Here is a 16,517-nt window from a genome sequence, read left to right as displayed (position 1 = left end):
CAGTTCCCACTGGCCCGAGCACCTCCAGCACCTCTGGGTGGTGCTGACCGCCCTGAGAAGGGCTGGTCTCACCATTAAGGCCAGCAAGTGCCAGATCGGACAAGGGTCCGTAATCTACCTCGGGCACCAGGTCGGAAGCGGCCTCGTAGCCCCCCTCCAGCCCAAGATCGATGCAGTCGTGGCATGGGAGGCCCCCACGACCCAAACGGAAGTGCGGGCGTTCCTAGGACTCACGGGGTACTACCGGAGATTTATCAAGGGGTACGGCAGCATTGTGACCCCCCTCACGGAGTTAACCTCCAAAAACCAGCCGAAAAAGGTCAGCTGGACTCCCGCCTGCCAAGAGGCGTTCGAAACCTTGAAAGATGCCATGTGCACGGCCCCAGTCCTACAAGCCCCCGACTACTCCAGAGAGTTTGTAGTCCAGACGGACGCGTCCGAGCATGGCATTGGAGCAGTTCTGTCCCAGGTGAACGAGAACGGCCTGGATCAGCCAGTGGCGTTCATTAGCCGGAGGCTACTCCCTCGAGAACAAAGGTGGAGCACCATCGTGCGGGAAGCCTTTGCGGTGGTTTGGGCCCTGAAGAAGCTGAGGCCCTACCTGTTCGGTACTCACTTCTGGGTTCAAACCGACCACCGACCTCCCCGGTGGCTAATGCAGATGAGAGGGGAGAATCCCAAATTGCTGCGCTGGTCCATCTCCCTCCAGGGGATGGACTTTACTGTTGAGCACCGGCCTGGTGTTGACCACACCAACGCAGACGGCCTGTCCCGATTCTTCCGCCTCAGCGAAGAGAACCCCCAAGAGGATGGGTAGTTCTCCCCGCCTTCAGCTGGGGGGGACGCGTGTTGGACCCGGCCTCGTGGCGTGGTTCGCGCCTGTCCCGCCACACCCTGCGAGCGTAGGCCTGCACCCTGAGCCCCTGTACAGCATCCCCGTAAGAGTAGCCTGCACCCTGAAGCCTGGTCGTCTCCCCCCGATAAGCCCGAGCCCCCCGTAACCCACGACCAGGCCCGCCTGTCCCCGTCCCGCTCCCGGCTCCGAGCGCCTTACGTTGCATGCCCCACAAGGCCCGGCAGCCATTTTCCCTTCCCGAGATCCCTGTCTCCCTGGGCCTAGCGTGACCCCGGCCTCAGCGAAACCCAGACTCCAAAGGCGCGCCAGTCCCGGCTGGGGGGTAAAGGGCTCCCCGAGTGTGATAAGCCAGGCAGTTTCGATGGCACCTCCGGCCTCCCCTGAGAGACTGGTATCTGTCACACCTTTGGCCCTCCCCTGTGGGCCAGTTTCGATCGCACCTTTGGCCTCCCTGAGCGCTGGCTCCAGATCTGCTGGGCGTCTGGGAATTCCCGGACCCATTTCTCAAAGGATCAAAGAGCCAACCGCCGGACCTCGCCAACGACCAGCCCCCAGGGCTTGAGACCTCCGCCTGCGAGGGTCCGGACATCAAAGAGCCCCTGGACTATATCTGGGCCCGCCCGACAACTAGCGGGCAGTTGTATTTTGGACCTGAATCCCTGCTGATCTGATCGCGGCTGACCCTAAGACGAACTCATCTGGAACCTCGGAGCCCTGCTGACGCTGTCGCGGCTCAAGCTGAACTGTAACCATCGGAGCCATGCTGACGCTGTCGCGGCTCAAGCTGAACTGAACCACCGGAGCCCTGCTGACGCTGTCGCGGCTCAAGCTGAACTGAACCACCTGAGCCCTGCTGACGCTGTCGCGGCTCCGCACGAAGTTCTCCAGATCGAGCCCTGCTGACCTCGTCGCGGCTCGAGAAGTACTCTGGTCCGGCTGGACCATCGAGATCAACATCACGTCCGAGCCGACTCGACCGAGGTGAAGCAGTCGGTCCGACCATCATCCCGTACCCCCGGCTCGAGGATTGAGAGCTGTGCGCAGGGTACGCCTCGTACTGACCCAGAGACTAAAAGACTGTCCCGCTTCCCCCTTCCCGAGTCTTCCAAAGACTTTGTGGTCCCTCGACCACTGTGTACATAAGAGTGCTTTCTTCGTTTTACTGCTTATATAAACAACTTGTTACCAGAATCCAACGGTGTGGTGTCTGTTGGTAGTGTGGTGTGAGTTCAGTGTGTACGATCCTAGACTCGAAGTCCTCCCCGGTGAGGACCTCACTATAAGACTCGGCAAGATCTGTGGGAGAGGTGGGTCTTGGGGCGTCCGGGTGAGCACAACCTGGCCCTCCGAGATCGCCCCTTCTAACACTCCTCTTGAAGGTCTCACCGATCAGTGCGGAGCTTTGCAGTTTATGGGCTGCAACGCGTAGCCTTGCGGTGAGCTGCGGATCAGTTCCCGTGTCCCTGGCAGAGAGGAAAACGTGATACCTTCTTCCGAGCAGCCGGACCACTTGAGGCCCCGGTCTTAGCACGGTATGCAGGCCCTGCTTCTCTTTACGGTACAAAAGGGGGTGGTGATGGACGGAGCATCTGAACCAATCAAACACTCAAACCCAGTCAAAAGATCTGGGTTTAATCCATCACCGTTCTTTAGCCCACTCTGCCACCCCAGTTCAGACATGGCTATATGCAAATCAGTCTGACCCTGTGCCTCATGGGAACAGTCGAGCCCGAACTGCCAAGCCATGTCTGCTTCTCTTTACAGCAGAACTCGCTGATTTTTCAGCCGCTGTCTACTGCGGGCAGATCGATCGATGCCTGTCTTTTTCCGACATCGGCACGCAGCATTGCAGTCGGATTTTAGTGTGGAATAATGTGGCCGATGTCTGGGGGATCTCGCGTTGGCCCGGAGCTCCTCTAGGCGGTAGCCATTTTCGTTGACTGCCGGCCACGCCTCCAGATTTGACGCTCTTAATTGCTACGTCGACCTTGTAAGCTGCATATCCCTCAAGACACCACAAGTTATAAAAATGGTGTTCAAAAGAGTTTGCACAAAGTGACAGTAAACACAACGCTCCAGGGTTTTAAGAAATAGGACAACCTCACCCTGTAATTGATAAAAACACATGCTTGCTTGAAAGAGTAATCCAATACCAGCAATAGTAAACTAGAATGAGGTCCATGTCCCTTGAGTGCAACAATGCTAACGAATTGTAAATGCAACATTAATGTTTTTTGTTTGATTACATGTTATTTTACCACACCCTTCTCACAAGTTTCTTTTATCCATTTTTTCAACTTAATCCATTTTCTACAAGGAAAAACATGTCTAAAAAGTGCCAGCAACTCCCAGCGTGGAAGGTTGTATCATTGCTGGCATTGACCCACTCTGACACCAGCCCACTGCCCCTGCATAAGTTAAGAGATGCCCCTTGTCGACCCAGCAGGTCACCTTTGCCTAACTAAGCAATGTGTCAAAGGGCAAAGAGCCATCCTGAGTATTGATCATGGAAGTGTAGTATAGGGCCATCAGATGAAGCCAAGAGACCTACCTGGCCTTCTGGTCTCTCTGACTTTAGAATTCCCACTCACAGTGGTCAGAATTGTTATTGTCATCTCGCTGCTGTCTAAGCAGGGTGAGAAGTGTACGGTGCTCACAAGAGGAGTTTGTCCTGTAGTCTGAGGGTTGGCCCTCATGCCACCTGGTAGAAAGTGCTTCTTGTCAATCCCAAACCTCATGGTACTATTATTGGTCAACCATAGGTGCAAAGTGGCAATTAGTCTTCCCGATCTGAAGAATGTCGCATTAAACTTTAACCAGACCCTTGTCACTAAATGTTCCTCTATGACATCAGTTTGTTCACATGGACACCGACTGGTCCCAAAAGGTCTTTATAAGCAGCTAAGTTCCATCGGGGTCCTTTCTATCCCTTATCATCTTCAACCTCTCCATGGAGCCGCTTGGTGATCTACTCACAGATAACGGAATCAAGATACACTGATACACCAATAATGCCCAACTCTTGTCTCCTCTGCTTTAGGCATCCAACACTTCAAACACTGCCTGCACTTCATGATGTTCAGTGCTAGCTGAAGCTGAACTCAAACAAGACTGAATTCAGGTTATTTGACAAGAAAATCAAAAAAGATACAGTATAAACCCGGATCAATGGCTTGAACTTTCACTGCTTCAAACTCCAACTTTCACTGAGCACCACGTCACTTGGACTCACCCTAGACTCCAACCTCACCATCAAGGAACATATTAAGAAAGGAAAACAGGTGGCCTGGTACCAAAAAAGAAAGTGCTACAATTTCTTCCAGAAAGTGTCTTTAGAACTTCTGTTCAAGGCCTGAGAGTCTCTCACCTGGATGGTGGTAATGCCCTGCTCCATGACCTTCAAAACTCCATGCCGGCACCCCTTAGGGGCACCCTACACACTGCAGCTCCTGTCACTCAGGACCATAAGAAATATGATCAGAGACCTTTTTCATCTATGCAGCCACGTTATGGAACAACATCCCCGTATCCATTAGATCTGCCCGAACACTGCTCCATTTTAAGAAAGAGTTGAAGATGCACCTCTATTTAGAATACTACATCAAAATCATTCATTGACTTTATTCTTTCCTTTGACTGTGTATAGCGCTCCCCTGTCCTTTGTCAAGGTTCGCACTATATAAATACCACATACATACATACATACATACATACATACATACATACATACATAGAAGCATACATACATACCCGACTGGAATGTAGTGGGTTATTCTATCTGGTCTAATAGTATTTTGTCTCTGTCATCTCTACACCACATCCATGGTATGTATGGATGGTTTTTCTACCTTTTATTCCTGGGAACCTACAGATTTGCTGTGGTCACTACATGAAAGTTAGATTGTTTTAGAGAACACCTCTTTGTCCCTATAATTGATAAAGATTTATTCATGTTTGTCAGGGTAGGTGCGGAGTGTATGGCGGACCCAATATGAGGTTTTTGTCCTTTTCTCAGTATTCTGGCTCCACTTAATTGCAGTTAAGCATCTTATAGGGATTTTGCACACATGGTTTTCTCTTACTGGATGGACTATGAACTTGGGGAAGGAACTTAATTGGATATGATTATTCTTTTTAATTCTTAATTATTGCACTCTGGTATACTGTTGTATTGCTGATCGATTACATACTTTCTTATTCTGAGTTTTATTGTATATCCATGCACATATTTGGAATTGCGCAATGAACTGTATTATTTTTTTTAACGTATTTTATATATCTCTTTTAGGGTTGGCTTTTGGCCTCCGAATAAAGATATATTGATTGATAGAGAAAATAAACAGCAGAAATATTAGACGCTTTTATAACCATATACACATATATAATACTTATTTATCAGACCCAATTTTGCAAAACACAGTGTATACATTAGGCGATGTTCCATCTTAATGATGCCAAAGAAAATATATGTCCTCTAAAAATTTAGCGCTAAGATTAAGCATTTGCTTATAAAGCCAAATCTGTAGCACCTGTGATTTGAGGGGAGGGATTTTGGGCTGTTCAAGGGTCCATCCCATGGAAGTAGTTGAAAATAAATTGTTGAGGTTTATGTTGGGTCTCCCTCAGCCAGCCTCTTCCGTTCTCTGCATGAGGAGTTGGGCCTTGACTATACAGAAAACCACATTAGGATAGCCCTTTTCTGTTGGTGATTTCTCTTTGGAATAATTTGGCTGCTCCTTGGAACAGGAGGAGGATGCTTGGGCTGTCCTTTATTAGAAATGTTAGTAGGGGTAACATCCAGCTAAATTGGTCACTTATCCTGAAGTAATCATTAATAAGGATATATAGTGTTTTCTCAGTTAGACTCATAGAGAGATGATGCCGATTTAAAGAAAGAGGTATAAGAGCTCACTTTATTTTCAAAACAGTTGTTTGAAAGAGACCGTATTATCATTGGTTAAGAGTCACCATGTCTTTTGGTTAGATTGAATTACTGGTCTTATTAATGGTTTATTGACTCCTTCTCAGGAGGGCTCCAATGGAGTTTCTAGCGAATTATGCATGTTAAATATTTCACCCAGACAAAACAACATGCATCATTAATTCTATAAATTCTACTCTGCTTCTTACTTTACCATCCTCTCTAATATGGTTTGCACCAGGTGCTCTTTGAGCATGATGTCCAAAAGAAGAAATGAATGGATTGTTGTACTAAGGAATAATCTTTCACTTGTATTTTCATGTTAGGACACCTTTCTTACCCTGTAGCAATAATATATATTTTAGGAATTTTGTTAGATTTTATCAAGGTTTTTTGTAATGCACTGTACGTTTTTGAAGTCTGTGGTTCTGTGGTGTGGACCCGACAGACCTCAAGAACTTCAGACCCATCTCCCTGCTCCCCTTCCCAGCCAAGGTGACCGAGAAGGCCATCAACGCCCAACTCTCGGAGTTCTTCGGGGTAAACAACATCCTGGACATCTCCCAATCTGGCTTCAGAAGCAACCACAGAACCGAGACCGCACTTCTCGCCATCATAGACGACCTCCACTACCTACTCAACTGGGGCAAAACCCCAGCCCTTATCCTTCTGGACCTCTCAGCCGCCTTTGACCCAGTTTCCCACTGCACCCTAATCAAGAGGCTCCACGACGCCGGCATCCGCAGTAAGAACCTGGACTGGATCCACTCCTTTCTCACTTGTCGAACACAGTAAGTCAGACTACCTCTGTTCCTGTCCAAACACATGGAAATCAGCTGTGGGGTACCCCAGGGTTCCTCCCTGAGCCCCATTCTCTTCAATGTCTACATGGCTCCTCTCACCATAGTCAGGACCTACGGACTAAACATCATCTCCTACGCTGACGACACCCAACTGATTCTCTCCTTCACCAACAAACCCTCAACCACCAGAAACACCTTCCACAGCTGGATGAAGGCCGTTGCCGCCTGGATGAAAAACAATTGCCTCAAACTCAACTCTGACATGACCGAAGTCCTCATGCTGGGACCCACCACCTCAGCTTGGGACAACTGCATGTGGTCGTCTACATTGGCATCCCGCCCACCCCCATGGACCACGTATGAAACCTTGGCATCATACTGGACTCACTCACAATGAACTGTCAGATCTCATCCGTATCCTCATTATGCTTCCACATGCTTTGCATGCTCCAAAAGACATTCAGGTGGATCTTCACCGAATCTACAAAAAACTGTCAGCAGACTCGAATACGGCAACACACTGTATGCCGACGTCACCCAGAAACAACAGAACATTCAAAATACAGCAGCCAGACTGGTCCTAGACATCCCTCGCCGCAGAAATATCACCGAACAGCACTGGCTCTCAGTCAACAAAAGAATCACTTTCAAGCTCCTCACGCATGCCTACAAAGCCCTCCATGATGCTGGACCAGCATACCTGAACCATCGCCTCTCATTCCATGTAGCCATCAGACACCACCGCTCCGCCAGCTCTGGACATGTCCTTGGGATCCACAAGCCTAGAACCGGAGATAGATTCTTCTCCTACCTCGCTGCCAAGACCTAAAAACACCCTGCCTCTCCACCTCTGACAATCCCAGTTGCTGACCCAATTCAGAAAGGATCTCAAGACCTGGCTCTTCAATTGAACCCCAGTGCTCAGACAGATCAGCAGCCCCCCCACCCTTCAGTGTCTTGAGACCATCACAGGTAAGTAGCCATGCTTCACAAACCCTAATTGATTGTGGTTCGGATTTCGTTTGTTTAATTGATCTGGTCATAATTGCTGAATAAGCATAATCCATGCTATCCTATAACGCCCTACTAACCCACTTATGCACTGGCTGATAAAGTTGTCCTCTCTTCTAACAGTCTTTTTCTCCAGCCTACAACTTCACACTTGACCAGAACCTGACAGTTCGCCCCTGTAGATCTTTGATTTTCATCGGTCCCCCACCATGTTCGTAACCCTAGGCAAAGCTCGGCCCCTTCTCAGCACTGAATCAGCATCTTAATTTATTTAATGATTAATATCTTGTGACTCTAGCTACATTGTAGTGCTGGTGATGACATGTTCAAAGGTATATATTTGACCCGGCTCCTTCTCACAGTCTTTAATCCATGTCTTTGAGGGCTGCAGAATGCTACTAACTGGCTATTCAGATACAGGAAGCCATATTTGTGAAATTGACTCAGTTAGGCCTTGCTCCTTTTTTGAGCAGTGAGGTAAATGTCTGGCACTGACTTGGTTGAAAGAGAATATACAGTTTTGAGGGGCTCAATTTCACTATTTTTTTCAAGGCAAACCGATTTGTTTCAGATCTGCGTTGCTGTCAAGTGAATGGTCTTGCCTTCATGCTGCTTGCAGTTGAACCTAGCCTGTTGTTGGACCTCAGGGTTTGAGTTTGTGCATAAATTGAAAGTGTGATTGTAATATTTTGGGCTGTGCCTTTAACTAGGTTTGAAAATGGTTCTGGGCATTATCATACTTCTATTCAGAGCCACAGGAGTCAGTGAAGGCCTTTGAGCACCTGGGTGATGTTTTCTGATTTCTTGAGGTTGAAAACTTTTATAAGACTATTTTATGTGTCTCTATAGCTGCTCTCTCTTCTTTTTGAGCTCCTACATTGATAGAACTACAGTAATTCAATGTCAAAATAAACCAAGGCCCTGATCAGTTTGATGCACTGTGATCAACCTGTTGATAATCGTTCATAGCTTCCAAGATAGAAACTTGTGTATTTCTCTGTTATTGCGATCTGATAGCTGTTAGACCTGACATTATTGGCATGAGTCTCCCTTACATTTTTGACGGATTGCCTCCTCTGTTTTGATATGTTTTTGCTGGTTATATGTTTTGGGCACTGTGCCACTGCTAATCAGTGCAAGTCCTCCCTATGTTAAATTGATGTACTGATTAGTGATTCCATGATTGGGTTATTTGATTTACTTGTCAGACCCTAGTACAGTGCACCATGTGTGCCCAGGGCTTGTAAATCAAATGCTGCTGGTGGGCTTGCAGCCCTGGTTGTGCCACCCACAGAAGCGGCTTGTAAAGTGTGTCTCAGGCTTGCCATTCATTGCAAGGCCTGTGGGCAGTCTGTGACTTCCATGTCGACTTGGCCAGTGCACCCACTGCCAGTCCCTAAACCTTCTCTTTGCTTCATATTAGACACCCCTATGGTAGGCCCAAGGGCAGGGTGCATTGTAAGTATAAGGTGGGACATGCCCTGATGTGTGTAGCATGTCCTAATAGTGAATTACAGACATTTTCTGTTTTCACTATTGAAGGCAACCTGTTCTCCATAGGCCATAATGGGCAGTTAGATAATTACATTCTTATAATCCTAACTGACTCAGGGAACAGGGTAGATATTTGAATTTAGTATGCCTGAACTCAGAATAATAAAATACATCTTTTAGTAACGTTGGTTTTAATATTCTGTGTTTGAAAATACCACTTTTAGAAAGTTGGTATTTTCTTGCCTAACTGTCCAGGCCTGCCCTTGCTAGGTTGTGTATTCCTTGTCTGGGTTTGTGAGTGACAGGGCTGGGGGATTCCAGGAGACCGGCTGGGGCAGCCCGGTGGTAAATAGAGAGATATGCATCTGGATGGAAGGGAGGAGTTGCACCTGGGACCTGAATAGGGCAGGGCCTTCCCTCTACAATGCTGGCTCCACCCCCTGCGGTGTGTCTGATGTCTCTGCCCTGCACTGTGAAAGGAGAGAAGGAATCATGTCAACCAAGTTCTCCAAGCTGTGCCTTCCCTCCCCTGTTCTGGCTCCACCTCCTGTGGGGCGGCTGATGTCTCTGCCCTGCACAGTGAAAGGAAGAAGAGTCATGTAAACAAAGTGCTCAGGAACAGGTTTGGACTAGGCAGAGGCCTCTCTGCCTTCAGAGAATGAAGGATTTGGGGTATAAATATTGGGACCCTGATCCCAAGAAATTAGATCATTTCTGGAACAAGAAACCTTTCTTCCAAGGAGAAGAACCAAGGAAGCTGCAGGAGTTTAGACTGCCCCTCTGCCCCTCTGCCAGTGTGCTGTTCGCTGGGTTGGCCTGTAGTGGTTGCTTCATTGCCAAGGGAAAGGAGAAGGAACTTTTTAAAGACTTTCATCAACTACAGAATATTCTCCAAGGGCTTGAACTGTGCTTGCCTCTTGCTTAAGTCTCAGGGACAAAAGACTTCACCTCCAGCTCTCCTGTGTATTTCCTTGCTAGGAATTCTGTCTACAGACATTTGGGTGTCGCTGGAAGCGCGATGCCCCTAGAGGAAGCGTGTTGCCGCCGCAGCTAAGATCGTCGCATCGCCGGATAAGCGCGCCGCCATATCTCCCTGGAAGCGTGTGTTCATCAAAGCTGCCTGCTGTCGCATCTCCGGAGAATCGTGATGCCATTGATAGTCGCCATCACATCACCGGAGAAGCGTGTCGCAGGGCCTGTCGCGGCTCCTAAGTACAGAGTCGTCACAAGGCTGCCAGGGCATCATCTCATCGCATCGCTGCGTCAAAGGTGCCATCTTCTCGCATCGCAACCAGATCATCGCATCGCATCAAGGCGCCATCTTGCCCGCAGGCCAAGAATCTATGCATCACCTCCACACCGGTAAGGCTCATGACGAGTCCCCTATTCTGCGCAAGCATTGAGGCAGGACGCAACCGGTCCCCTGGATCACGGAACCGACGCATCTCCCCTTTTGCAAGCCTTTTGTTCACTCTGCGTTACGCATCCAGGTACTTTGTTGAGAACTTTGTCGCATTTACCATCAACTTGAACTAAGCAACGTTTATCATCTTTAAGTCAACTTTTAGTATAGTATTGTGGATTTTTGTCGTTTGTGGTCTTTTGTTAAGTCTATATAAAGAATACTTATTTTTATAAAACCTGCGTTGTGTCCATCTGTAGTGTTTTCACTGTATTACTATGTATATTCACAAATGCTTAACACACTGCCTCTGAGATAAGCCTATCTACTCGTGCCAAGTTACCAAGGGGGTGAGCAGGGGTTATTAAGGAATGTAATCCTCTTATCCTGACTTAGAAGTAAGGGTCCCTATTTGGACAAAGGTGAATACCATTGCCAACTAGAGACCCCCAGATCTAACAATAGCCAAAAGAAAGATTTGAGCCAAACCACAGTATATTTTAACTACTTCGTATGAGGTGGTTTAGTTCCTACTTTCCATAGGCAGTTGCTAGTCACAATGTCATCTCTGGATACTCCCTCTCTGAGGACTTCACTTTGAGCCTTATAGGCTGCAAGGGACATGTGCTTCAGGCGACTGTAAAACATTTTGTGGTGTTTGTCGCTGCCTAACCTGTTGTGAAGTTGAATGTCAGCTGCATACGTTTGGAAGTGAATGCACCGTCAGTCTCATGTACATGTTCAAGAGGAGAGGCAATAATTCTCCACCAAGTCTGAAACCGGACAGGATTTGAGCTTGACTGCTTTGCCCGCATGAACAATATCAATCTCTATTTGTATATTGGGTGTTCGATTAATAGAGAAATTGATGATTCGTGCTTCTCTAATATTGCATCACAAATCTTTTGCATTTGTTCTTAAAGAAATGGATCAGATTTTCTGAGTTGGTTCGGGATGACCTGACCATTCTTTAACACCTTGGGCCACATGTCTTCAAACTTGGGGGAGGTCCTTCTTGGGGGAGGGAGGTGCTTAATAGATCCTAAGGGGGCGTCCGTTTCTGGCCAAGGGAAGCATCATGCTAATAACAGTGCTTTGTTTTTAGTGAAAAAAGAGCACCAGTCAGCAAATGGGCGATCATTAACATCTTATTTCATTGATATTATAGGTGGGAGTAGGTGTCAAAGGGGGAGGGACTCAAACTCAGTGTGTTAAGTACACTGTGTGTATTTTTAAACTTTAGAAAGATCTGGCTCATCAAAATAGTAAGTTGGCAATAACGTATTTAATTGCAATTTTAAAAAGGAAAATGGAACTTAACTGCAGTGTTTACAAATGTTTAGGCTTCTTTAAACACTGCTAATTGTATAGAACAAAAATAATGTGAAAATCTATTCATTCTGGGGGCCATTGATCTATATTTACATGGGGGGGCAGACGCGGCATTAACATTTTGAGGGCCACTGCCTTAGGTTCTGCAATTTCCCACAACATTCTAAGTAATTTTCTAAATTGTCTCTAGGAATTGTGTGGATGTAGGTTTTATTGCTCTTGAGGTCTAGGCAGAGATTGAGTCGCCCAAGAGCATGATATTGTTTGCTGGTTCTTGACTAGACTGGGTTGGGTGCATGATTTTCTTAATTAAGCACGAATTGTAAACTCGTTAACAGCAGACTAATATGGTGATGTGATGAAAGAATAATTAGGCATGTATGTTCAAATGTAGTTAAAGGTCGTCGTCTCGGGGCTTATTAGTAATGTGAGTTGGATTATCTCAAACCTTTTTGACCATGTTGAAATCATCCAAACGTTTCCCCTCTTCTCTGGCAAAGCTACCTCGGTTCTTTCTTGCCGGTTACCACTTTATGTATATTTTTGTTAGGGAGAAGTCAAGATATCTTTAGTTTGCGGCAGAATAGAAATGCCCCTTGTCTAATGGTTCTTTGCAATTTTTCTCTTATGTACTTTCATGTGCTGCTTGTGATTCACTGTGCTTGCGTACATTAAAGCAAATTCCCAAGGCTAAAGGACATTTAAGAGGAGAATAGTGGCCTATACCAGGACTTTTGTGTCTCCGATAATTGTACTGGCAGAACTATTTAATCAATATTGGCCTTGGACACCTGCCTAAAATTAGGCAGAGGAATAACTATAGGAGACTCCATACAATTTACATGGACTGCTGAGCCAATTTGGGCCCCAGAATCTCATGTGAATCCTCCACGGAGATTTTAAGAGTCCTTGAACTGCAACAAGCCAATCATTGTTTTAATGTTTAAAACCCTGTAGACAAAGTCTTGCTACAACTTCTATAAACCCAGCAAAACACCTTATTTTGTAGTGCTATATAATATACAGATAACAGACAATAACCTGTCTTCTGTGTTATGGAGAAGACGCACTATGATTTCCTGTGTATTTAACACTTTGCGTTTCTTACATTCAGTGTGCTCTGAGGACAGCAGAGGTTTAGATGTTGTTGAGACAGATAATGTATTAATCAAACTCATTACTAGACTGTTTATTGAACATGCAACTTTCTCAAAAATGTTCAGAAAGCTTATTCCCTATTTGAAATTTAGTCCTGGAATATTTTGGAAGCCTATATAAATTCCCCAAATATTGTAAAACCTGTTTGAGCTGTTATAGTTTAGCTCCTTGGTACAATCCCTGCTGCTGTCACTCTGCAGGTACTGTTGAAGGCACAAAATAGAAATATCATGTACGAGCTAAAGATGGTACAAATACATCTTTGTTATTTTACATGTGAGAGGGACTGCTCCAGCTTGCAGGCCTTCTTGAATTGTAATCTTGTATGATCTATTCTGGTCTTCTGTAAACGGTGTGGTTGGAATGAGTACTTCTGCCCTGCCATATATGTATATATACTGCATGTTACCAGCATTGCTGCACAAATGTTTCCACTCCATTTGTAGCTGATAGTGTGGGACTTTGAAAATGAAGCTAAAGGATCTGTATTTCCCTGTGAGGTCCTGCCCTCAATGAGCTTTAAAAATGGCACTTGGGTCTCCCCTTCGATCAAGTAAAAGACATACTTTTTGCCAAGGTACGAATGGTGCTCATTTTGGCGAGGCTTTTGAGATTGGGCTGTAGGGCCTTTTTTTCAAAATCCTACACACTGTGGAGGCAGAAACTTTTCTGCACTGGGGCAAAGGCTGTAGAATGGTTTTCTAATCCAACTCTCTTGCTATACAATCCCCTAAAGCAGTTAGCACGTATCTCTTATGTTATTCTGTTCTGTTTTCCACTGTAAACCTTGACACAAGATCCCTGCTGTTCGTTCTGTGGGCCTAGATGATTCACAGGTAATAGTTGCCCTTCATGAATAAATACATTTTGCACAGTATGGGCCTGTGCTCCCCTGTAAAGCTGGGGTATTTTATGGGCTGCCCACATTCCTAGCAGGATACTAAAATGTAAAGAATGATGAAACTCAACTCTACATCCTCCAATCCCACATCAATCACTCGCATCACTCAACATTGCTTTCCACTGATCAGGATTTAGAAGTGTCAGAAAAACTAGTTTAAGATTGGTTATACTGACTTACTACAATGCCTATAAAATGTTAGCTGTTCCAGTAAGCTATCAGTTTGTTGCCTTACATGCTATTTCTTTTTCCTCTTTAGGTTGGTACAAATGGCCTGATCTCCACACAGGACTTCCCAAGAGAGACACAGTATGTGGATGATGGATTTCCAACAGATTTCCCTGCCATTGCCCCATTCCTTTCTGATTTAGACACAAGTAATGGAAAAGGTAAAATATTTTACCGCCAGGACACCACTGATGAGATTCTTGGCAGAGCTGCTCAGGAGGTCCGGCGGGGATTCCCTCAAGCTGCCTTTTATCCCACCACTGTGTTCCTAGTGACATGGGAGAATGTCGGTGCGTATGAAGAAGTGACACGTCTCTCAGGACCTTCCAATCGGGTAAGGCTGATTTTCAATAATAAAACCTTGAAGGTGATGAATTTAAAATGTGACTTCTTAAGATTTAAAAAAAAAAAATAAACTATGGTAAGAAAACTACGATTCTCTACAGCTAGGGCAAAAAATGTCCAACCAATGATCTAAGCTAAGGAATTGTGCCGTAATCACAGGTACACTGACACGTAGTCAAGAAAAACGTTTTATCTTACATGCTTTACGATGTTGAAGAGTTCTTGTTGTTTTTAGAGTTTGATTCGATGCATGAGGCTAAGGTATTGTTCTTTGATTCTCTTAACTGTCTGTGGTAGGGGTTGAGGTCTGTCTTGAAAGCGGGCTTATTGGTTGTGTCCTTGTTGGTGCACATCTCCTTTCCAATTGTTTACAGTGTCGTTTAGCAATTCTGAGCTCTTCAGTGTACCAGCTAACCTGCTTGGTGGACTTCCTATGGGTGGTGTTCCTTTTTTTTTTTTGCAGAGTTTTATATAGCGCAAACTTGATCCGAATCTGGTATCCGAGCGTTTTACATAGCACCAGTTATGTTACATGAGGACACACATTCATTTTGGTTAGGCACGGGGAGATTAAGTGATTTGCCCAGAATCACAGGATGTTTTAGCGTCATTACCGAGACTCAAACCCAGTTCCCCAGGTCCGAGGTCGAGTGCTCTAGGCGTTAGGCCAACTCCCCTCCCCTTCCCAATAGAAGTGACGCTGTTGGTGCAGTTGGTGATCCAATTGTTGAAGTTTCTGACGTTCTGGTCTGGGTTGTTGGAGGAAATTTTATTTATCTATTTGAAGAGTTTCATATAGCACTGGCTAGACCCAGAGGTATCAGAGCGCTTTACATGAGGACAAGTGAGTTACAAGTTACAAATTATATCAGTTACAGGGTTACATAGTGCAACGACATGTAAAAAACAATGTTACACAGTCGGGAGGGGGGGGGGCAGAGAGACACAGCGGGGAGATGAAGAAAACAATGTCCAATGTCCGGCTGGGTAGGTGATGGCCGAGGGGGTGAACCAAAGCCGCTCTCCTCTATAGTTGCCTAGGCAGCTCCACCGGGCATCAGCCATATTGCTCAGTCTCTGAGGTCAGGGTAATAATCATGGTTCCTTTGAAGGTTATAGCGGTAGACTGTTAGAGAAGGGGTTGTGTCACGGGTATTCACTCATCAGATCAGTTCATTGTTGACAATTGGCAGCCATTTTACATGCACAGCTGGTGGCCATTTTACATTCACATGGCTTCAACCTGGAGCATCTTCAGATTTCAGACTTCAGAGGCTTGCACAATATATCCCTCAAGGTTATGTGTATTCAGTTTTTTTGATTGGCGATATGTTGATTAGCGGTGCTTTTACAACTTGGCACACTCCCATGCCTTTTTACCTCACCAAACGTTTATTATTCCATGTTCACATCCACATCCCCCATCTTAAGGTCCGGCTTCAGGCACTGCATCCCATTGTCAGGCATCAGGGTCAGGCAACAGATGGAGTACTGCTACACAAACAGGCAGGGTTCTAACAACTGTCTCCTGGTTGACTGAGTTTGCCTAGTTCAAGAACTGGGGTTCAGAGAACTGTGTATTGTTAAGGCGGATGCTGGTCGATCTGTTTTATTGCTCATGGAAAATGTTAAATGAGCGCCATGTTGAGAGCAGGCTAGCCGGTAAGATCGCTTAGATGGACAATATACACGTTATTCCTATTAGCGTTTACATTGGATATTTAATCTTAATTGTTGTACTTGTCGAGGTTCATGTGGCTTTTGCGGGTTGCCTCGTGAAACAGGTGCCGGTGTTTGCTGAGAGCCCACACGTCCGCTTGTCTGTTGCTGTTGTTCACCTCCTCTCAAGTTACGGTAGCCTGAGGTTGCCTGCTTCCATATCATGAGATTGCAAGGGTGAGAGAGATTCTCTGATACATTGAATGAAGTTGGCCGCAGGTAGGGTATTGCCGGCTTTGTTTCGCTACTATCTGCCATGTGGGCTGCTTTCTTAATGGTCTTGCTCCTCCCGCATTCCGCCATCCGCCTGCCGAATCTGAGTGGTGGTGACATTTCTTCGATGTGGA

At 46.0% G+C, this 16,517-nt stretch overlaps 1 protein-coding gene across 1 annotated transcript in view; it reads left to right on the top strand.

The window, feature by feature from the left end:
- NID2 (nidogen 2) overlaps window positions 1-16,517 on the top strand; it is a 251,912-nt gene that overhangs the window by 11,364 nt on the left and 224,031 nt on the right. The window contains exon 2 of the mRNA XM_078659743.1: window positions 14,138-14,440. Within this exon, the coding sequence (XP_078515869.1) occupies window positions 14,138-14,440 (303 nt within the window). The remainder of the gene's footprint in view (window positions 1-14,137; window positions 14,441-16,517) is intronic.

The sequence above is a fragment of the Lissotriton helveticus genome, chromosome 9, assembly GCF_964261635.1.
Source record: "Lissotriton helveticus chromosome 9, aLisHel1.1, whole genome shotgun sequence".
In the NCBI taxonomy this organism is placed as follows: domain Eukaryota; kingdom Metazoa; phylum Chordata; class Amphibia; order Caudata; family Salamandridae; genus Lissotriton; species Lissotriton helveticus.
The sequence above is the reverse complement of the archived record's forward strand: the minus strand, read 5'-3'. Positions and strand labels throughout refer to the sequence as shown.